The 24,734-nt window shown below is 42.9% G+C and overlaps 1 protein-coding gene across 1 annotated transcript; it reads right to left on the reverse strand.

The window, feature by feature from the left end:
• Positions 1–1,157: 1,157 nt before the first annotated feature.
• Positions 1,158–20,555, reverse strand: LOC125467704 (zinc finger protein OZF-like). Its single transcript, XM_048563864.2, has 2 exons — positions 20,202–20,555; positions 1,158–12,592 (listed from the first exon to the last, which is right to left on the reverse strand). The coding sequence occupies exons 1-2, from the start codon at positions 20,553–20,555 to the stop codon at positions 11,501–11,503; spliced, it is 1,446 nt and encodes a 481-aa protein (XP_048419821.2). The 3' UTR covers positions 1,158–11,500.
• Between the last annotated feature and the right edge of the window lie 4,179 nt (positions 20,556–24,734).

A 24,734-nucleotide genomic window follows, 5' to 3' on the forward strand; every position in this document is an offset into this window, starting at 1 on the left:
CTGGTCTGAATCTGACCTATCTACACTTTGGTTCCCATTCCCCTGCCATACTGGTTTAAAACCTCACCAATGAAACAAGCACATGTGACAACGTGGCTAAGCACTTTCGAAAGACTGTAATGTTTGACTTTTAGCTTTGTTTTTCTACTTAATACTAAGAATGACTGTAATGTGTAATGTTTAACTTTTAACTTTGTTCTTTCTTCTTCCCCTGCTCTTGTGATTCTGTACCTAGGTAATTGTACCTTGTCCCAACATTGTACAATTTTGACTGTACTCCTGCGCCTCAGAGATTGACTGACTTGGGTGAGTGATCCCTTACTCCTCCTTTGTCTGCTTTTCATCTCTTAGCTGATGCCACACTTTTTCCTTGAATCTCTGTGTGCTTTTTGGCCAAAATTTGTCCTGTTCCGCGATTTAGGAGATGCAACACATTCAAAGACTTGAGAGTGGAAACAGGTGAATACATATTAACCTGGTCACTCACATCTGGGTCCAAATTAAGTCTCCCATACCTCTGTCACTCAGATTCTCCTGTATTTCTAAGCTTAACTGTCATCAGGGCCCAATCAAAGGTGGGGGAAGAGTTCCCTCAAATACCAGAGGGCACATAAACACTCTGCTGGTACTATAATGAAGGGACAGAATCCACCAGTCACAGTACATCAGTTGAGGATAATCATGGTGACTGAGAATTACTAGTAGTATTTAGATTGTACAGCGTTGCTCCAGACAGATGCTGTTCTTACCTCATTGAGATTCTGGATGTTAGATTTTTTGGCTTAATCTGGCATCCATGTTTGCACCAAGAAGAGGACCTGAGTGGCCCTGGCAGAACCCAAACTGAGCATCTGTGAGCAGGCTATTCCTTTGCAAGTGTTTGGATCAGTGTTATGACTTGTTGTTCCTGATTGGTGTACAGGTCAGAATTTCAAAATCCGCAGACAAAATGAAGTTTACAGGCAGCATGAAATGAGTGAAGTCATTGAGTCATATAGCCCTTCGGACCAACTCATCCATGCCGACCAGGTTTCCTAAACTGAACTAGTCCCATTTGCCTGCAGTTGGCCCATATCCCTCTAAACCTTTCTCACCCATGAACGTGTCTAAACATCTTTTAAATGCTGTAATTGTACTCACCTCTGCCACTCCCTCTGGCAGCTCATTCCAGCCATACACCACCCTCTGTGTGAAAGCATTGCCCCTCAGGTCCCTTTTAAATCTTTCCCCCCTCACCTTAAACCTATGCCCTCTAGTTTTGGGCTCCCCTACTCTGCGGAAAAGATCTTGGCTAAGGTCACCCCCAAGTCTCCCACAGTCCAGAGGAAAAACGTCCCAGTCTATCCAGCAGCCTCTTCCTATAACTCAAACTTCGCAGTCTTGGTACATTTATTTCCCTTAGTTTGCTAGCTTTTATGTCATTCTCCTCAGTAAGTACTGACAAGAAACATTTGTTTGGTATCTCACCCATCTCCTGTATCTTCACACAGATGACCCCGTTGAGCTACAAGGGGCCCTATTCACTCCCCAGATACTCTTCTACCCTTAATGTACTTGTAGAATCTCTCTGGATTCTCCTTAACCTATCTGCCGGAGCTATCTCATGTCCCCTATTTGCCCTCCTGACTCCCCTCTTAAGCATACTCCTGCACCCTTTAAACTCTTAAAGAGATTCACTTGATCCCAGTTGCCTATACCGGACATATGCCTCCTTTTTCTTGATCAACAGAGTAGAACTTCAAAAGACCACATCCAGGTTGTTTTACTCAGGAGGCAGGGACAGAATGCCAATATAAAATACAGGTACGGTTCTAAAAAAGGTTCAGGAGTAGAGGTAGCTGTGTATATCCAGTGCCTAAATCATTGAAGACAAGTTGAACGAGTGATTAATAAAACATGAGGCATTCTGGATTTTATGAATAGGAGCACTGATACAAAAGCAAGGCAGGTATGTTAAATCAGTTTGTTATGATCTCAAATTTGATCAACAACCTGCTGTTACCATCTAATAAGAGGCCAAGATCCTTTTGTTTTTAAAGTAGTCAAAACATGAAGCAACTTACTGAGAGAATAAAACCTCAAGATTCCACAACTTTGTGAAAACAACAATGTCACAATACAATTTTTGGATAGTAATACGACCTACAAAATATGGACACTTTGTATCTAACATCCATAATTAACATGTAGTAAATTACATATCACATCGCAGATATGATTTAACACCTCACTGCACGCATCAAATAGCAAATGAAACTAAGAGAGATCCCAATGATTTCTCAGCAACTTCCTCCCGATGTGAATGATATGATGGGTCATCAGATCTTACAAACCTTTTTGAGGGACTACAATATTTCACTAGCATTGAATCTCCCTCACAAGAGTCAGTTATTAACTACCTCAATGACTGGCTCTGTTATGGCCAATCACCCTCCCATGGACTCTGAAACTGTACTCCAATAATTATTCACAAACACAACTCCAGCACTTTACCAAGCCAGATATATCCCTAGCAATTTTCTGAGTTCTAACCTTGATCAGTCATGAGGTAAACATTGCTGTTGGCTGCACTAAAGTGGTAATACTTGCAGAATTTTGAGTCCCATGAGTGACATTCCCATCTTCCCAGCTCCTCCTGAGTCCTTACTACATAGAGCTGGCAGAATGCTCTTGACTTCTTTCTTCAGGTACCGCTAAAAATCAGCACGTGTAGCATGGAGTCCATTCCTGTATCTGCCCAATAAAATTGTCCCTGGAACTGCATTTCGCTAACTCCTCAACTGTTCCAAGTGACCTATTGTAACCTTTGCAATGAGCCCCTACTCTACAGCAGAGCAGAATTGAATGCTGGTACCTAACTTGTCTTGGAACGCAAATGTTCCATAAAAGTTATATGCTCACAGGATGTTGGAAATAGATACAGTATATATCAGTGATTCAGCTGCAACTGGAATATTTCACATAGGACTGGACACCACACTTGCAGGAAAGTGAAGTGAAGGCATTAGAGAGCATGCAGAATAGCTTCATGATAATCTCAGAATTCCAGGGTTGCGAAACTTAAGTTATGCAGAAAGATTGGAGGAATTGGGGCTGATCTCCTTGGAGAAGGCTGAAAACAGACTGAATGGAGATTTTCAAAATCAGCAGGAGTCTGGACAGAGTAGGCAGGGAGAAATTGTTCCCATTGGTGGAAAGATTGAAAACTATAGGGCACAGATTTCAAATCACTGTCCAAAATGAAGAGTCACATGAGAAAAAGTGTCTTCTCACAGCAAGTACCACTGCCTGACAGTGTGGTGGAGGCAGGTTCAATAGGAAATTGAAAAGGAAAAATGTATTGGTCAATGGGGAAAAGGTGGAGGGAGGGGTGAAGAAAGAGTTGAGGAAGTTAAATTGCTCCTCCAGAGGACTAACATTGATATGCAATGACCTCTTTTAGTACTGTTGCGATTGTATGATCTCTTGAGAAGTAGAGCAAAGAGATTATGAGGAGGAACAGGAGAAGACACACAATGAGAAGGAGGAAGGTGGTATTGAGAAAGAGCTGTAGGAACCCAAAGACAAAGGGAGAGAGATGACAATATTGAGCTGGAGAACTCACTATTGATGTGGGAAGTGCTAAAGACAATGATCAGGAGGTTGCAACAACAATGGGAAGGTGGAGCGAGCGACAGAGAGGAAAGACAAATAAGGAGGAAGGCAAATCATGGAGAAAGAGAAGAAAGTCTTGTATATCTGGATACAAATAAAATATGTAGTATAAAATCTTATCTTCAACAAATACTAAGTTCAAGCTGCTGAGATCAAACGTTTAGCTTATTTCTTTAAAACTGATAAACAGGCCTCGAATTGTGTAGTTAAGGCAGGCACAACTGCTTGAACCTCGATATTTTTCTATTTTAGTTCATCGGCAACAGTATCTCACATGCAGTTCTTTTCCTGTTCTTAGGCTACTTTCAATGATATTGTCTGATGAGCAGAAATTCAAACGGAACTATTTCAAAACGTGGTTCTAACAGATATTGATTCATGACAATATATTTTCAAAATCTTATATCCAGATCTCCAGCTAAGTCAGTCCACCTCCTGATTATTAGTTCTATCTCTTCTGACCCTTCTAGCTTACAAGCTAAAAATTATAATCCTAAAACTAAAGTTTATGTTCTACAATAAATGAACCATGGACTAGGTATTCACAACACTTCCCGGCTAGAAGAAAATGAAAATGTGTCACATACGATTGGTTTTCATTTTCACAACGCAGAATACTACAACCTGTAATGTTTTATAAATCTCAATAATGATCCAGACACATGCAATACATGCAATAAACCTCCCCCAATTCTCCAAACAACCTCTCAAGATTATGAGCACACTGCTGAATTCCATGTCCAGTTTAAGATGTAAAGTGTCACCCTTCATCATATTTTATGGAAAATTTTTTCTTCTTACAATACTTAAAGTCAAAAGTTTTGTCTTGAAAGAAGCTTTTTCATTGTTCTGTGTCGATGAATTTTAAAGCTCAGGATTTAAAACAGTTCATGGTGATTTTAACATTTTAACTCCAGTGGCTTCCGTATCTGTAGCTTTCTCATCTTTCCACTCTGCAAAGATATTGTCAGGCAATTCCAAAGTTAAACTGTCTTCCTCTTTCGAGCTGTTGGTGTACTCTAGTTTCCAAAATCATTTTCCAGACTCAAACATTTTAAATTTTCTTTTGAGAAATGTTCAGAATAGCTTATTTTCACTCCAACAACCAAATCCTTCTTTGATAAAATCCTATTTGGTCATTCAAGGAATATCTTTTACACGTTTTCTTCTCTAATCTGATAAAATATGTAGTGATTGTAATGAGCCAGCTGGACATCAGAGAATGTGAGATCCCTGATTTGGGGCTGTTAATCTGATTCAATCAAGGAGCCCTGACTGATTGATATAAACCTAGTGAGTGTCAGAGATACTCAGATGAGTTCATAGATATTTCCCCTCTATAAAAGATTGTTCACGTGTAAATAAGATGTGACTTAGTGATGGGCCACCGGCCTCTATGGAGTTATTTTAGTGGCAATGAAAGTAAAGTACGTTCCCGAAGAAGCTCACTCACAGCAGTTATTTTGAGTTGGGGTAAGTATTTCTTACTTCATGCCTTTGTTTGGGAAGCTTGACTTGTTCAATCCTATCATTGAGGACTGTGCCCAATATGTAGAAAGAATGCATTATTTTTTCCAGGCAAATGACATTGTGGCAGAGATAAAGAAAAGTGGCAGTATGTGGACTTGAAGCTTTTTCAGTCATTAGGAACCTAACTTACCCTGAGGCACCAAACACTAAAACCTTTCACCAATTTACTGACATTATTAGAGATTATTATGCACCCAAGCTTCCTCTAATTCTGAGATGCTATTGCTTTTACTTGGCAATTCGAACCAGAGAATCCATTTTGGGGTTTCTGATGATTGGCAGAATCCTGTGAATTTGGTTTAACCCTTAATGAAATGCTTAGCGACCATTGTAACCATGCAAAAACACTCACTAGCTGAAGCCCAACTGGACTTCAAACGGGTGCTACATGCTTTTTCTTTGGTAAATGCAGCAAGTGGAGCAGACAAGTTGCAGGGTATTCTGTTGGAAATGGACACCCTCGAGAGCCCGACTGAGCTTGGGGAACACCACCTGAGTGCAGGCAACTGCATAGTCTGACTCAGGACATACTCTGGTTAGAGGGACTCTCGGTCTGCCCACAGTAATGACCCAGAACAAAACCAAGCTTCGGCCAAATGGTTAAAAGTTTCTTCAGGATCCTGGCTGGCAAGCCCCTGTAGCTGTTGCTGACATGCAGACACGAGGCCTAAGTTCATAGGATGGTATCCAGCAGAGTTCATACTCTGGAAAGTCCAGCCACATCTGTTACATTGCTTAGCAACGTCCAAATCAGAACCAATCAAGAAAAACAGGCAGCATTAGAGGAGTAGGAAAGGTGACGTTTCGGGGAGGATCCCTCTTCAGAAAGAAGATGATTTCTGGAAAAGGGTCAGGATCTGAAACATCAACTTCTTGCTCCTCTGATGTTGCTTGGCCTTCTGTGTTCCTCCAGCTCCACACTGTGTTGTCTCTGACTCCAGCACTGGCAGTTCCTACTATCCCCAATCAAGTTCAACATCTGGTTTAATAGTCACCCAGTTCTAATTGAAGTCGAGACCAGTGCAGCCATATCAGTGATTGTAGAATCAATTTTTAATAGAATTCGCTCTAGAATCCAGCCCTTAACTTTGCACTAAACTTCAGTGAAATAGTTCCACAGAGGCCAATATCCCATCACCAAGTCAGCCTTTATTTAAACATAAACAGCCTTGACTTCAGTACTGCCTCTTCAGATTCAGCTGTCAGAGTGTGAATATCTCTGACACTGTCCTTTTCACCTTCAGCCAGGGATTCCAGAATGGACACGATTAACAGCCTCAGTCAGGGAACTCATATTCTATAAGGTCCATCTGACGGGCCTCATTACAATCACTACACTCAGCTCAAATGAGAACCTATACCGGGACCTTTCCCAATTAAAGGTACCACTTTCGTTCTGGTCACTTATGGGAAGCAGCTGGTTCAGTTACCACTGATTGTAGTCGCTACCTCAGGCCGAAGCCTAATGGGGCAAACTTGGTAAAGAGACATTCACCTTGATTGGCTCAACAATTTTCTGTTAGAAAATGGCTGCCTGTTTGGAGTCCTAATTAAACACCCAGAAGTCTTCCAGGAATGACTAGGGACTGTATGTTGACCAGGAAGCAATTCTGCGATTCTACAAAGCCTGCCCAATGCCATTGCCTCATGGGCAGAAGTACAGGCAGAAATCAGGAGGCTGGAAAGGGAAGGAACCATCAAACCTGCCATTGGGCAGCACTGGTCTTACCAATTTTGAGGCCTAATGGTTCAGTTTGCTTTTGTAGGGATTTTAAACAAATGATAAACTGTTTCTCCCCGCTAGATAAATACCCTATCCCTCGGATACAGGATTTAAACGCAAAGCCGGCGGGAGGGGGACTGTACTTCACGAAGCTGGACATGAGCCATGTTTACTTGCAGTTGCATTTAGACTAGAATTACCCATGAGGGCTTGTACCAATCTACAAAATTGCCATTTGGGGTATTATCAGTCTGGTCAATATTTTAGCGGACGGTGGAGAACATTTTTGCAACGTCTGTCTCAGATTACTGTTTACCGAGATGACAGGGAAAACTAATAAGGGACACTTAGCGAACTTGGATAGAATACTAAGCATTTTCTGAGGCAGACTTACACCTAAGAAGGGAAAAATAAGTGTTCCTGGCACCTCAAGTGACCTACTTGGGCTAGAGTGGACGAGACTGAGTTAAGCCCATTGGAAGATAAAGTGAGGGAGATTAAAGGTACCTGGCTCCCATGGCTACCAGAGCTTAGGTCATTTCTTAGGCTCATAAATTATTATGGAAAGTTCGTACATAACATGATCCACACTGGCTCCTTTGCATCAACTCCTTTAAAAAAAGGGTCAGCATTGGAAATGGTCACATAGACAAGCCCTAGCTTTCAGTGAAGTAAAGAAACAGTTATCATCCTCGAAGGTATTGGCACACTGTGATCCCAAGAAAGATCTGGTATTGAATGCAATGCCTCTCGTACGGCATTGGGATGGTATTAGCTCACTGGTGGCCCAATGGAGAGAAATGCATTTTAGTTTTAGTTTTAATGCAGAGCTTAAATATACCCAGATAAAAAAAGATGGACTGGAGGTCATATTTGGAGTCAGGAGGTTTCTCTATGGATGAAAATTTATGTTAATCATGACGACAAACCCCTGCTAGGTCTGCTTTAAGAGGACAAGGCAGAGCTACCCATAGCTTCAGGCTGCATTCAGCAGTGGGTTCTAATATTGAGTGTTTCTAATAAGTCAGAGTTTAATTTAGATAAATGTGAGGTGCTGCATTCCAGAAAGGTAAATCAAGGCATGACTTATACACTTAATGGGAAGGTGCTGGGGAGTGTTGCTGAACAAAGAGACCTTGGTGTTCTTTGAAAGTGGAGTCGCAGGTAGACAGAATAGAAAAGAAGGCATTTGATATGCTTGCCTTTATTGGTCAGTGCATTGAGTACAGGAGTTGGGAGATCATGTTGTGGCTATACAGGACATGGTTAGTCCGTAGTTGTAATACTGCATGCAATTCTGCTCTCCCTCCAAATGAAGGATGTTGTGAAACTTGAAAGGATTCAGAAAAGATTTACAAGGATGTTGCCAGGGTTGGAGAGTTTGAGCTATAGGGAGAGACTGAATGGACCGGGGCTATTTTCCCTGAAACGTTGGAGCCTGAGGGGTGACCTTATAGAGGTTTATAAAATCATAATGGGCACAGATAGGGTAAATAGACAAGGTCTTTTCCCTGGGTAGGGGAGTCCAACTCTAGAGGGTATAGGTTTAAGGTGAGGGGGGAAAGATTTAAAGAGGTACTTCTTTACGCAGAGGGTGATGTGTGTGTTGAATGAGCTGCCAGAGAAAATGGTGGAAGCTGGTACATTTACAACATTCGAAAGGTATCTGAATGGGAATTTGAATAGGAGGGTTTAGAGGGATATGGGCCAAATATTGGCAAATGGGACTTGATTCATTCTGGCTATCAGGTAGAATGAACGAGTTGGACCGAAGGATCTGTTTCTGTGCTGTACATCTTGATGACTGTCTGGGAGTGGTGAATACATTAAACCACCTCTCATTAGCAGATACACCATCAGTGGTGCCCCCAATGGAAGTGCCCATAATGATAAGTTTTCTGGATACAGCTAACAATAACAGATCTTGGACACTGGAAGATCCAGTCCTTTCCAAACTGAAATAACTGGTATTAATGGGGCAAACCAAAGGGCCGTCACAACTGGAACTGAAACCTTCTGGACCCAGAGAGACCAGCTCGGCATGTTGTAATGGGGAGCAGGAGTGATTATCCCAAGTGAAGGTTGCTTTCAAATACTGGAACTTCACCAGTGCCATCTGGGTCTCCAAAATGTAAATGTTGGCAAAGAGTTATATCTGATGGCCAGGCCTGAATGCAGACATTGGCGCAATGGTGGGGCAGTGCCCAGGGTGCCTACAAGGAACAAAAATTATTGCCAGCAGCTCCCGTACATACATGGGAATGGCCAAATAAACCTTGGACACTGTTGCATATTAACTATGTAGGTCCTTTCATGGGCTCTTAGTCATGTAGACACCTATTCAAAGGGGTTCAACATGCACAGGGTTCATTCATCAAACACTGGGATGACAGTAGAAAAATAGTGCACATCTTTTGCAATAAAGAGAGTCCCAAAGTCTTGGTCGCAGATAATGAGCCATCATTTACCAGCAGGGAGTTTGGTTGTTTCGAACAGTCAAATGGGCTTTGACAACAAAGGTCATCTTTACACCATCCATCATCCAATAGCCTGGCAGAAAGAGCAGACCAAACTATCGAGGCTGGATTGAAGAAACAGTCAATAGCGTCCCTAGATACTAAGCTGTCACGGTTCTTGCTTGATTATAGGACCACTCCACATGCAACTGCAGGGATTGTACCGCTAGAGTTGCTAATGGGTGGAAGAACCTGCTGCAGGTTAAGTCCGACCTTCCCGGGCCTGGGGGCTGGGGGGTGGGGGAGTGCAATGAGACAATATCAGAAACTCCAATGCCAGACAAGACTCCACCCAGCAAGAGAGACAGCTTGATACAGGAGGCGAAGTTTGGTGTAAAAATTATGGAAATGGCCCCACATGGGTAAGAGGCATGGTCAACACAAGATCAGTACCAGTGACATATAAAGTTTGGGTAGGTGTGACAATCCTCAATAAGCATGTGGACCATATGAAATGGTGCAGGAACAAAATGTGCCCTGCCCCTCAGAATATTTGGAAATGCTGTCAGAACTTGTGGATTCACCCTCTCGGTCAAACATTGTTGAGTCCCCTGAATCATGGACGGATACGACAGAAGTAGCAGCCTCAATGCCTCATCTACTGGAAGGACAGAGTATAATTTTACTGAGGTGCTCCTGGCACAATAGACAAGGTCCAGTGTGTCACATACAGACAGCAAGTACTGCAGATGCTGGAGTCCGCAGTGTGGAGCTGGAGGAACACAGCAGGTCAGGCAGCATCAGAGCAGCAGGAAAGTTGATGTTTTGCGTTTACACCTGCCTGACCTTGCGTGTTCCGCCAGCTCCACACTGTATTGACTCCTGTGTGTTATATGCTGCCCATACTGTCGAACTCTGAGTCAGAGGAACCTGACCTGAAGCTAAAACACCTCAGCAGGCTCTCCAAGGGAAAGGAGTAGTCTATGAATGTCAGGCATTGGTACCTGACTCTCTATGAGGCAGTATTGTCATCAAGGACTGTTCACGTAAAAATAGAGGGTGAGTTGGTGACAGGATACCAGTCTTTATGGAGTTATTTCCAAACAAAATTCGTTTTTACAGCCTTTCAGGGCTTGCTAAATATCTTTAAACTAATTTAGCTGTAACTCTCAAAACAAGACATTTCCCTGGACTCATGACAACAAGGAATGCACATACCAGGTCTCCAGCTAAGTGAGTCTACATGTTGTTTTAAAGCTCTCTCTATTTATCTGACAACACATACATGAACATAACAATTCAGAGCAAGAGTAGGTTGCTTGTTTCATCAAGCCTGCTACACCATTCAATAAAAGCAGGAGTGTTCTAACTGAGGCCTCAACTCCACGTTTTTGCCTGTACCCAGGAGACTATTGTCCGAGAAGGACATTAATGGCTCTTTTTCTGACTTAAAAATATTCAACAATGCTGCCTGAGGAAGTGAATTCCAAACACTCAGGACCGTGTATCTGTAACTCACTCTACTGTCTCCCACAGGAGAAACATCCTTTCGGCATCCACTTGATCAGGTGCCCTGAAAATCTTGTGTGTTTGAAGAAGTTTCCCTCCTATTCTTCAAAACTCCAATGGATATTGGCTAACCTGCCTAATGTTTCCTTGCACAATAACCCACTCATCCCATGAATCATGTCAAATGAAAGTTTTCTGAACTGCTTCTAATGCAGCTGTGTCCTTTTTTCAGAAAGATGGCTACCAACCTTGTTGCTACCTCACAGTGCCATGCATAATTGTGGCAAAGTATTCCTTGTTTTTCCATTCACCTTGCAATAATATTTGATCTTTTTAAAACCAATGAACTAAAACGCATATTTCTAAAACTAAAATTTACTCAAAACACTAAGTATTCACAATGCTAGTAAAATACTTGTATGCAAAGTGTTTAACATTTTGCTATTACACCACTGCTTCCTCCCACATGACAGTTCACAGTTGAAGACTTTCTCCTTTGCAGGAGCCCCTGATGGAATATAAGGTCTGACAAACTCAAGAAGGATTTCTGCGCACCTTGCAGGGAAAGGATTCTCCTCTCTGGATGTGCACAGAAGGATGATGTGTCAGAGAATGACTTCTTGCATACCTAGCATGATGAGAGATTCTCGCTTTTGTGAATGTATTTGTGTACACAGAGATTTCCTAGCTGTGAAAATGATCTGTCACACACCTCACATGTGAATGGTTTCTCCCCTGTATGGACATGCCAGTGTTTGAGCAGGGCTGATGATTCTGCAAACCCCTTGCCACACACCTCACACTTGAACGGCATCACCCCGGTGTGAACGCATTGGTGTGTGCGGAGGTTTGATGATCTTAAGAAGGATTTGCTACACACTTCACACGTGAAGGGTTTCTCCCCAGTGTGAGTGCGTCGGTGTCTGTGGAGATGCGATGAATCTGAGAATGATTTGTCACACATCTCACATTTGAACGGCTTCTCCCCAGTGTGAACGCGCTGGTGCTTTATCAGTGATGATGACTGGGTGAAGGCTCGGTCGCACACCTCACACTTAAAGGGTTTTTCACCTGTGTGAGTCATCTGGTGTCTCAAGAGATGATACATTTGAGAAAAAGCCATCTCGCAAAATTCACATTTGAAGGGTTTCTCCCCTGTGTGAATCCTCTGGTGTATCAGGAGGGTTGAAGATGTTGCAAAACCTTTATCACAAGCCTCACACTTGAAGGGTTTCTCCCCTGTGTGGGTTGTCTGATGTAGCAGGAGACTCCTTAACTGCGTGAACACTTTGTCACACACCTCGCACTTGACTGCTTCCGCCCCTGTGTGAATGCGTTGGTGTGCACGGAGATTTGTTAACCACGAGAAGGATTTGCCACACACCTCACACTTGTGTGGTTTCTCCCCAGTGTGAATTTGTTGGTGGGCACGGTAACTTGATGACTGCCTGAATGATCTGTCACACACCTCACACGTGAATGGTTTCTCTCCAGTGTGAATACGTTGGTGTTCACGGAGGGTCGATGGCTGTGAGAATGACTTGCTGCACACGTCGCAGGTGAAAGGTTTCTCCCCGGTGTGAATGCGCAGATGCACACGCAGCGTCCATGACTGTGAAAACGATTTGTTACACACCTTACAGGAAAATACATTTGCTCCATCATAAATACATTTGTGTACACGGAGGTTCGATGAGCTCGAAAATGATTTGTCACACACCTCACACGTGAATGGTTTCTCTCCTGTGTGAATGCGTCGATGTTGCACAAGCGCTGAGGATTTTGTGAAGACTCGGTCACACACCTCACACTTGAATGGCTTCTGTTCCATGAGGCAGCTCTTCCATTAAAGTTGATATGATAAGAATGTACACTGGGAGAACATATGGAGTGCTCCTTACTAATCTCACATTTAAACAGTCTCTCACACATAGGGATATGTCAGTGCTTCATGAGACTCGATGAACGACTGAAGCTCTCACCACACTTGGAGCCACTCACACTTCTTCTCAGCCTCACCCTGACCAATCACCCACAGCCGAACCTTCAGAAAGGTTGGTTCTGATGGAAGGTTTCACACCACTGACCAGTTTCAGATCTGATGATATGTCAATGCTCCCCTGATTTGACTGATTTCCAGCTGATGGTTTCACTGCCTAACTTTCTCTGTGTTGAGCAATGCTGTGAAGGGACAGGATGTCTTCCCACTGTTGTGCAGTTGTTTGTTGAGAGATGGTCAGGATTGATCTGCAGTGTCCATCCTCATTGTACTCTCTGTTGTAGTGTGGTGCAATCCTTCTGTAAAACAGGAAAAGGAAACATGATTTCCTTCAACTCTCTCTCCTCCTTTGCTGAAGGGGCTGACCCTCAGTTGGAGACTGTTCCACAGTGAGTGCCAGTCTGCTATTCCCCTGGTTGTGGGAATCAGACTTGACTGTCACAAACCCTCTGTTTGTGCACTGGAACTAGATAGTGACCAGGAGCAGACAATGTGGCTACTTTCCTTCTTTAGCACAGCACCCCCATCTTCCAGGTGCCTTGAGGGCAATGGAAAAGACACTCGCGAGGAGTGTAAAACAAGCTGTCGAACACTGTGAACTCAAGCTGTATTAACAAAGATCAGTTTTACCCTGAGAGAATGTGTTTAATTTTGGAAATTTTGAACTATCTCCCTTTCGTTTCTGAAATTGTTTAAAGAAAGTGCACGGGACAGTAAATGCTAGAAGCTGAGGAACATACTGTTTTCGTGTAGCTGTTTGAAGGATTCAGGTTTATTCTGATAAATTAGATACATTACTCTTACTCAGATTGCACATTCCTAAATTCAGCTCTCAGCCACAGCTTTGGGCAAAAACTATCGAATCCAAGCCTAGGCTTTAGGTAATGGCTGTGGCAGTAAGCATTCAAAGAATTTCAATAAGTGTACCCTTCTTCCAAAAATGAGAATTGATTCTGGATCAATTAATAATATAAAATCTTTGATTGACATGCTTTTGTTCACTGGAGGTTTGAAGAAAAAGGACAGGAGAATGGAGATCAATCACAGATACACCCTGATCTCACTGAATGACAGGACATACTCAAGATACTAAACGATCGACTCCTATTCCTATGTAAAATCTCCCAGGGAGGCAATATTCCCTCAACACTGCGATACAACAAGACCAAATTCCCTCAGAGAAACAGTGTAAATTACAGTCCACTGGATAATAACTGACTCCCAACACACACAGACCTCAACAACAGGAAATCAGTAAGAATCTTCAGACACTCTGTACCTCCCAGGTAATTACAGCTCACCTTCTCATACTCAAAACTCAGGCTGGAAATCAGAAGGGAAATACTTCCAATAAATACAATATCCAACACACAGCTCCTGAGATGCTGCTTGTCCTGCTGTGTTCATCCAGCTTCACACTTTGTTATCTCGGATTCTCCAGCATCTGCAGTTCCCATTATCACTCATCCAACACACAGCTCCAGTCAAACAGTTCAGCACAAAGCACTGAGTAAACAGCTCTCTCAGCTGGATCTTCTCACACAACATAAGGGACATTTCCACCCCTGATTACCCACAGGACAGTCAGACTGCCTGAAGACTGGTGTGGATATTATGGGATACAATTTGTATAAAAGCTGCTCCTTCACTCACCATCTCCTCACTTGGTTTTCAGTCCCTATAGGAAGTGAACCAGCTCTGGAAGAGGAAGAGGAGAGAATGGGCAGAGTGGGTGGGCTCTGTGATTGACGTCTCTCACAGCCAATCCAAATATTTCTGCAACAACATGAGTTTCCCGAAGCTTGGGAAACTGACCGGTAAAATAGAGGTGACTTTGAGCAGCAGATCAGGTGGAGATTTAAACTTGTCATTGTCCCATCTGAATAAAACCTCACTTATTGCAGCTACTGTCTCTGTTCTCCTGGTAAATGTTTGACAGGGATTCCTAGTGTGGGAATAGCATTCTTCATTTGCCGTCATGCACTTTTCGGTTTTTCATACTGCTCCCATGAGACATATTGTTGAAGCTTTTCAGCCTGTGCTCATAAGGATTCATCAACAATATTAAGTAGATACCCAGCTACAATATCACAGACGTACACACATTCTGGGTTCTGTGCTTACTAACGCGACTGTACATCACACTTGTGTGACTACACTTCCTCCATTGCACAGAGAGACAGAGTTAAAGATGATGTAGCAGTATGAAATAACTCCACAGAGGCCAGTAACCCATCACAAAGTCACCCTTTATTTACAAGTAAACATTTCTGGACTCAGTATCTGACACTCATCCTTTCCATATGTCAGCCAAAGTTCCCTGAACGGGGCTGTTAACCGGCTCCAATCAGGGAACTCATATTCAATGAGATCCAGCTGGCTGACCTTGTTACAATCATAACAGCAGGTACCGCTATACCAGAACGTCACGTGTTGTGATGTCATGTGACTGCCTGAAGGTTACAGTGCCTGTGTGATATGGAATCTCTGCCAGAATAGAATACTCCTTTTCCTTTTAAAAAGTGGGGTCTCTTTTCCAATAACACATATAAGAATGCCTATAGATATGCAATGTGATCAGGTCTGCTCCTTGTACGGTTACAATAACTTGGTAATATAGCTTCTCTCTGTGGTGTGTCATATACCATTCGCAGATATGTAGTTGATGTGTGGCATGTCATGTTCAGTATCTGAGTTGTCATTCTGTATGATGTGTGGAGACCATAAGACACGGGATGATAGACAATTTGGATATGTTACATTTTTCTTCACTAGGCGAGGCAATTGCTTATTGTAAGATGATATGACTAGGCTGAACACAATACGTTAGTGTTATTCCATGCATTTATATGGAAATCCTGGCTTATATGCTCTGTCCTGGTTTATATTGAGATAACTGAGCATGCTTGTTGTTAATGGTCTTGTACCATTTCTCCCTTCTTTTTGTGCGCATTACACCATTTGGTTGGGTGGTGAAACTGTGAGAAATAAGAACTATATCTCTCCTAAACATGAGAACATAGAACATTACAGCACAGTACAGGCCCTTCGGCCCTCAATGTTGTGCTGACCTGTCATACTGATCTCAAGCCCATCTAACCTACACTATTCCATGTACGTCCATATGCTTATCCAATGATACCTTAAATGTACCCAAAGTTGGTGAATCTACTACCGTTGCAGGCAAAGTGTTCCATTCCCTTACTACTCTCTGAGTAAAGAAACTACCTCTGACATCTGTCCTATATCTTTCACCCCTCAATTTAAAGCTATGCCCCCTTGTGCTCGCCATCACCATCCTAGGAAAAAGGCTCTACCTATCCACCCTATCTAACCCTCTGATTATTTTATATGTTTCAATTAAGTCACCTCTCAACCTTCTTCTTTCTAATGAAAACAGCCTCAAGTCCCTCAGCCTGTCCTCGTAAGACCTTCCCTCCATACTAGGCAACATCCAAGTAAATCTCCTCTGCACCCTTTCCAAAGCTTCCACATCCTTCTTATAATGCGGTGACCAGAACTGTACACAATACTCCAAGTGCGGCCGCACCAGAGTTTTGTACAGCTTCACAATAACCTCTTGGTTCTGGAACTCAATCCCTCTATTAATAAAAGCTAAAACACTGTATGCTTTCTTAACAGCCCTGTCAACCTGGGTGGCAACTTTCATGGATCTGTGTACATGGTCACCGAGATCTCTCTGCTCATCTACACTACTAAGAATCTTACCATTAGCCCTGTACTTTGCCTTCCGGCTACTCCTACCAAAGTGCATCACCTCACACTTGTCTGCATTAAACTCCATTTGCCACCTCTCAGCCCAGCTCTGCAGCTTATCTATGTCTCTCTGAAACCTACAGCATCCTTCATCACTATCCACAACTCCACTGACCTTAGTGTCGTCTGCAAATTTACTAACCCAAACTTCTACGCCCTCATCCAGGTCATTTATAAAAATGACAAACAGCAGTGGACCCAACACCGACCCTTACAGTACACCACTAGTAACTGGTCTCCAGGATGAACATTTCCCATCAACTACCACCCTCTGTCTTCTTTCAGCAAGCCAATTTCCGATCCAAACTGCTATATCTCCCACAATTCCATTCCTCCGCATTTTGTACAATAGCCTATTGTGGGGAACCTTATCGAACGCCTTGCTGAAATCCATATACACCACATCAACCTCATCTTCACCCTCATCTACCTGTTTGGTCACCTTCTCAAAGAACTCAGTAAGGTTTGTGAGGCACGACCTTCCCTTCACAAAACCGTGCTGACTATCCCCAATCAATTTATTCTTTTCTAGATGATTATAAATCCTATCCGTTATAACCTTTTCCAACACTGAGGTAAGGCTCGCTGGTCTATAATTACCAGGGTTGTCTCTACTCCCCTTCTGGAACAGGGCAACCACATTTGCTATCCTCCAGTCATCTGGCACTATTCCTGTAGACAATGACGAGTTAAAGATCAATGCCAAAGGCTCGGCAATGTCCTCCCTGGCTTCCCAGAGGATCCGAGGATAAATCCCATCCGGCCCAGGGGACTTATCTATCTTCACCCTCTGAAGGATTTCAAATACCTCTTCCTTGTGAACCTCAATCCCACTTAGTCTAGTAGCCTGTATCTCAGTATTCTCCTCGACAACATTGTCATTTTCTGGAGTGAATACTGTTGAAAAATATTCATTTAGCGCTTCCCCTATCTCATCTGACTCCACACACAACTTACCACTACTGTCCTTGATTGGGCCTAATCTTACTTTCGTCATTCTTTTATTCCTTAAATACCTATAGAAAGCCTTAGGGTTTACCCTGATCCTATTCGCCAACAACTTCTCATGTCTCCTCCTGGCCCTTCTGAGCTCTCTCTTTAGGTCTTTCCTGGCTACCTTGTAGCCCTCAAGTGCCCTAACTGAGCCTTCACATCTCATCCTAACATAAGCCTTCTTCTTCCTCTTGACCAGAGATTCCACCTCCTTCATAAACCACGGCTCCCGCACTCTACAACTTCCTCCCTGCCTGACAGGTACATACTTATCTAGGACACACAGGAGCTTTTCCTTGAATAAGCTCCACATTTCTAATGTGCCCATCCCCTGCAGTTTCCTTCCCCATCCTATGCTCCCTAAATCTTGCCTAATCTCATCGTAATTGCCTTTCCCCCAGCTATAACTCTTGCCCAGTGGTATACACCTATCCCTTTCCATCACTAAAGTAAACATAACAGAATTGTGATCGCTATCACCAAAGTGCTCACCTACTTCCAAATCTAACACCTGGCCAGGCTCATTACCCAGTACCAAATCTAATGTGGCTTCACCCCTTGTTGGCCTGAGAGCTGCCAGTGAAAGTAAATCTTTCGCTAAAAGAGAAGCAAGGCACAGGTAGATGTGCTCCTGAGATGCTGCTTGGCCTGCTGTGTTCATCCAGCTTCACACTTTGTTATCCAGGTAGATATAATAATGCTATCTGAACATCTGAACAAGCCACTTTACATTTCAAAAACAGAGCATTCAGTTAGACATTTTGATTGTAGGTAGAGAGGCAATTATACCCCATTTACTGCATGTTTTGAAAGATGCAGATCATTGTCAGACACAATTCTTTAATTTGCCATTCAAAAGGGAATTTGGTGAAATGGCAGTCACCAGAATGTAATCATGTTCTTGAACAAGGAAAGAATCGATCACCTTATTGCACCAAGCCTCAAAAGGAATGTCACATGACAGGAGAGGCTCTCTCAATAATTGAGGTTGATGGAGTTTACTTGTTTCGTAGAAATTGACTCATGGACTAATGTCTTTATGAATGCCAGAACAATATGTAGCTATTCACATGCTAATATCAGTTTTTGCTCCATCCAAATGGCTTATTTGTACATGGTCTCGCAAATCTTTTTTTTTGTTCATAGGATGTAAGTGTTTCTGGCTTGGCCAGCATTTATCCCCATCTGTAGGTTCTCTGGAGAAGCTTCCTTGAACTTTTGAGGTCTTTGAGATGTAGGGACATCCACAATGCTATTAGGGAGGGAATTCCAGGGTTTTGACCTGGTGACAGTGAAGGAATGGTGATACATTTCCAAGTCAGGACTGTGAATGGCTCAGAGGGGAACTTTCAGGTCGTGATTTTTCCATATATCTGCTGCCTTTGTCTCTCTAGGTGGTGGAGGACATGGGCTCGGAAGGTGCTGTCCAAGGACCCTTCGTGAGTTACTGCTGTGCACCTTGAGCACACTGCTGCCATGGAGAATTTTGTGGAGATGAGAAGGAATATTCAAGGTGGTGAATGTAGTGCCAGTAAAGCAGTATTTGTTCTGGATGGTATCAATGGAGCTCCTTGAGTGTTATTAGAGCTGCACCCATCGAGGGAAGTGAAGGGTATTCCATCACACTCCTGACTTGTGTACTGTAGATGGTGGACAGGTACTGGGGAGACAGGAGATGAGTTACTTGCTATAAAATTCCTATCCGCTGGCCTGCTGTTAAAACTACCATCTTTATATGGAGAATCCAGTTCAGTTTTTGGTCAATAGTAGGTCCCAGAATAGTGATAGTGGTGATGATCATGCCATTGAAGTTCAAGGCTTTGATTCTCTTTTTATTGAAGATAGTCATTACATGGAACTAATGTGCCACAAAAGTCACATGCACAAGCTTGGATGTTGTCCATGGACATGGATTGCTTCAGTATCTTAGGAACCTGCTTGCGGAATTATAAATTGTTTGCCTTTGAAGATGACATGCCATGAGAGTGCTTGTTTGTCTCTGAATGGCCAGAGGAGATCAGTTGGATTGTGTTGAGGCCACCTGCTGATGATCATCATCTTGGGCTGTTACAGTTGGTCATTATCTGATGTAACTTGCTGAATCAGCTGTGCTTGGCTGTTTCCAAAATGTATGAGATCTGTGTTGTGGTCTGGAATCTTTGGTGTTGCAGCTGATAGCTTGGTTACCTTGTGGCTGTGATCATATGTAAATCTGTGCATACTGGCAGACCAATGATAGGTGGTCCATTTTGTTTCAACACATGAAAATGTTTCAGGTGCATTCTGAGGAGCTGTTCTGAAATTTACGATGGATAATGTCAATGCATAGAATGTTAGGATGGTTGTAAGCAGTTAGATTGTGTAGTCTACACCATGCTTTGCCAATTTCATGATACATCACATGTAAGATATTTAAAGAGATAATATTTAATCTGGTGCCAATGTCAATGTTGGCATATCGTGTATGTTGTCCATTCCTGTTTTGGTAGATCACTTGGATGGGGAGAATGGCTTACAGTTTCTGATGACAGCCATATCATGTGTTGAATTTAACACAAACCATCCGACTGAGGTCTGTAAGCTGTAACATTGTGAATAGCTCCTGCACTTCAATGGATACTTGCCTGCCAAACTGTGGAAGCTTCTTTTGCATCAGTTCTTGGTTGACTCTTTTGCATATGCTGCTGATAGATAAACCTTGCAGAAAGCATGAGATGTTGGACACTGTTGTGTTTAAGCCACATCTAACAACATGCTTGGATGTTCTACCATTCCTGTTGACAGCAACAATAGTTGCTGGCCTAGCCCCAGGTGGTGTGAGCTTGTAGTCTTCTTCTGGCACAGCAACAATAATACATTCTGTGGATTTGTCCAGAAGTGTTTTTCCGAAGGATTTGATGGGTATTGCAGTCATGACCAGTCCGTAAATCTTTCAGCTACGTTAGCTTCAGTGAAATTACTTTCCATACCATTGAGACAATACCTGTCTATGAATTACCTGGCTGTGAGAAGTGCAACACAAACACAGGTTATTGTTTAATCTCTCAGGCTTTCTCTTCCCACCACATGTCCTTTATGTTTTGAATTGGTGTTTGGGCATTAGCTTTGAGCTCTTGACATGCTGCTTTCTTGAGTTGTGACCTTGTGGTTGTTTTGCCTGGCAATGAGCACTGATTGTTTTGTTCCAGGAGGTCACTTATTTGAGTGTGATGTTCACTGAGCATTCTGGGTGATAGCAATGTGTGAATCTAATTATCTGGATACAGTTCAGTACAGCTGACTTTAAACAATTTTACAGACTTCATGCAGATCCCACAGTTTGGGAATTAAGTTGGAAGTGTGAAGATTTCACAGATTGGTTTTGAGTAGCTTCTGGAATTACTCAGTCTTGCTGTTTTTGGGCTGAGACATTGACCACCTTCCTCTGAGATGCTGGACTTTCTGACATTTTGGTGCACAGGATTCTGCAGTAACAGTCGTGTACACAGTCTGTTGGTCAGTGTCACTGTGGGCTCCAACACTCTCTCAGTCACTGACTTTATAATTCCCTTTTCACATGAAGTGTAGTTTTTCCTTCGGAAAGCAGGACTTGCATTTATGTGTCAACTTGAGCAAATTCTAGGTGTCACAGTACATTTTGCAGCCAGTGACGTACTTTTTGAAGTATAGTCACTGTTAAAATTAGGAAATATGGCAGCCAATTGATACATAATACTTTCCCACAAACAGCTCCATGGTAATGACCAGATAATCTGTTCATGCAACATTGCTTGTTGGAATGATGTTGGCCACGACATTGGGGCAAATTCCAGTGGCGTTCTACAATGTAGTATAATGGGAACCTGAGACAGCAGAAAGGACCGTGGCTTAGCTCATCTGAAAGATGGTACTTCTGATACAGCAGCACTCCCTCAGTGCCACACTGGACTGTCAGCCTCAATATTCAAGTCTGTGGAGCGAGACTTAAATCTACAAACTTTTGACTCAGAGTCAGAAATGCTAACTAAGCCTTAGATGACAATATCACAAGTCATTTCTGTTGGTGTTAAATTTCTACTGCCTGAAATCCCAAGGCTGTGTCTAGAATGCTTCCCACCTCCCCCCCACCTTGTAAACTGAAGCCTGAAAGTTTGTTTTGATTTAAAGTGGTGACAAGTTGGAGCTGTAGATGTCAAATAGTGTTCGTATCTGGGTTCCTGAAGCTGTGAAAGGTGGTAAAATGAGGCTGTAGACATGCTTGCTGAGCCAGTGAGTTTGGTTGCAAAGATTTTGTCGCCCTGCTTGGTAACATCGTCAGTGTGCCTCCTGTGAAATGTCAGTGTTCTGTCCCACTTGTTATTTATGTGCCTCGGTTTGTTGGGGTGTTTGGTACCACTTCCAGTTCTGTTTCTCAGTAGTTTTTACACAGGGTCTGTGGGCTTCAACAGAAACCCTCAGGGTTGGAAAGAGTTCAAAGAAACTTAATTGTATCAGAGAAACTTAATTGCATCAGGGCTGATGTTTCCAGTGGGGACTTGAAGATGACCTGTAAGTACCTGCCCTGATTATGGGAAACAGATACTCGTTGTTAAAGAACTACAACAAGAAGACTCTGTGAAAAAGAAACCTCTATTGATTATATCGAGGATCTGATAACTGAAGTACTTTGTATCTGGTACAATCTGGTATAAAAAGAAGCCACATCTACCTGTCTGTAAAAAAAAGGAGAAAGTTCCAGCTCGAGCTTCAGCCCAGAACCATGTAACAGCAAGTTCTCCAAATAAAGACAACTGAAGGCCGTTTTACCACCTCTCTCTGTCTCTCACTCCAGTTCGCGGTACAAGAAGAACCTCAACAAGGTCCAATTCAATGTGTTTGTTGATGGATTTCACTTAGAATACCAGGTGATAAAATCCCTGGTGTTAAGAGAAGTGAAACTGATGGAGAAAAGTGGGTAGACTTCAGAAGTGTGGAACAACATACAGTGCAGGTACTTATAGTGGACTACATCAAGGAAAAAAACCCAAACATCCTAAACCCCACTTGCTCAAGTATAGCCACAGCCCAAAACAACCACCTGCCATTGGAAACTACTGCTGGGCAAAACAAAAACTCCTCAATTCCCCTCTAATCATCCTATCGACCAGTTTAAATCTTTGTTCCCTGGTTATTGACCTCTCTGCTCAGGAAAATAAGATTGAAACAATACCATCAGCTGTCTTCCTTTCACGAGCCCATGTAGACAAACTTCCATTTATCCTCCCCAGCTCACGCACCCTAGCCCTGAAACCACTTCTTTCCCTGATTTCTCTCTCATCTTTCTCTTTTCCATGAAACCACCTTCTGTTTCCTCAACCCAACTCATCATCCAACTTCTCCTGGTCCCCATGTTAGCCAATGATGTTCATTATCATGTTTTCAGATGTTGTCCCTGTTTCCCATCAAATCTGCATTTAGCGATTTTCTCCTCGAGAAACAAACTTGCATCCCTCCATTGTTACAACTTACCATGCCTGTTCCGATCTCTCCTTCCCTTTTTGAAGTCCATGTATGTGTCGTCACCTCTCAAATCCTGGAAAGGTTCATGGAGCCATGTGAGGGGCGATGATCAGGGTAAACGGTACAACGAAGGATGTAACATTGGTTGGAGGGTGAGGACTGAGTAGGGGGATCTGGCAGGGAGTGAGGAACCATTCTCCACGTTAACGTCAATGTCTGAGTCCTAGTAACTCTTTGAGCCCAGGTTATGCCCTATGTTCCTCCCTCCTGTACACCATCTGGTCCCATCACTGCACATCAGTGCTGCTATGATGCTGCGTCTCTTCCTCTTCTGATGGGCTGTGGAACACACCTGAGGATACACATCCCACAATGATGTTGTTAGTTTGAAAATCTCTGAGGGTGAAGAATGCTATTCCCACACTAGAAATCCCTGTCAAACATGTCCCAGGGGAACTGAGACGACAGCAGCAGCAGCAGCTGCAATAAGTGAGGTTTTATTCAGATGGGACAATGACAAGTTTAAATCCCCACCTGATGAACTGCTCAAAGTCACCTCTATTTCACTGGTCAGTTTCACAAGTTTCAGGAAACTCATGTTGCTGCAGAAATATTTGGATTGGCTGTGAGAGACGTCAATCACAGAGCCCACCCACTCTGCCCATTCTCTCCTCTTCCTCTTCCAGAGCTGGTTCACTTCCTATAGGGACTGAAAACCAAGTGAGGAGATGGTGAGTGAAGGAGCAGCTTTTATACAAATTGTATCCCATAATATCCACACCAGACTTCAGGCAGTCTGACTGTCCTGTGGGTAATCAGGGGTGGAAATTTCCCTTATGCTGTGTGAGAAGATCCAGCTGAGAGAGCTGTTTACTCGGTGCTTTGTGCTGAACTGTTTGACTGGAGCTGTGTGTTGGATATTGTGTGTGTTTATTGGAAGCATTTCCCTCCTGATTTCCAGCCTGAGTTTTGTTGATGGGTCATTCCTGAATATGAGAAGGTGAGGTGTCATTATCTGGGAGGTGCAGAGTGTCTGAGGATTCTTACTGATTTCCTGAAGTTGAGTTGTGTGTGTGTTGGGAGTTAGTTATTACCCTGTGGACTATGAATGTTTAATTCTCTCTGTATGTTAGGATTTGTGTTTCCTGCCTTTTCAAATCAATCCGTGATCTCCCACCACCCTACCTCTGTGACCCCTTCTGTCAAGATGGACTTGGACTTATGTAGAGCCTTACATGATCACTGGATGTTTCAAAGCCAGTGAAGAACTGTTTATTATGTGGGAAACCTGATTACCAGAGGGTGTACAGCTAGATACCTCAAATCGTAGTCTGATGAGGACCAGATATGCTGTTTTTATGTGGCATTGATTGAGATGGTTGTTATATTCCTGCAGCAATAATACTGTTTGAGAAATTTAAATTCTTCATGACCAACAAATAGACATCACACACGTCTTTTTTTACTGGAACTAACAAAGAGCAATATTGATTAAAGAATAACTCACGGGCAACTAATGCACTGAACTACTCAAAACATATCTTCCCCTTTAACTTCTTCTAAGTTGATCCAATGCCCCATGTTCCTGTTATACTTAATGTCCTGATAACTGCAC

This window comes from Stegostoma tigrinum, chromosome 34 (genome assembly GCF_030684315.1).
Source record: "Stegostoma tigrinum isolate sSteTig4 chromosome 34, sSteTig4.hap1, whole genome shotgun sequence".
NCBI classification, from domain to species: Eukaryota; Metazoa; Chordata; class Chondrichthyes; order Orectolobiformes; family Stegostomatidae; genus Stegostoma; species Stegostoma tigrinum.

Bases quoted from the DNA above. Each gene is read 5' to 3' on its own strand.
- LOC125467704 (XM_048563864.2), bottom strand. From the start codon at position 20,555: ATGACTGCAATACCCATCAAATCCTTCGGAAAAACACTTCTGGACAAA. The intron at 12,593-20,201 runs GTTTGTGTTAAA...TTCACGTGTGAG, and splicing joins TTACAGACCTCAGTCGGATG to GTGTGTGACAAATCATTTTC.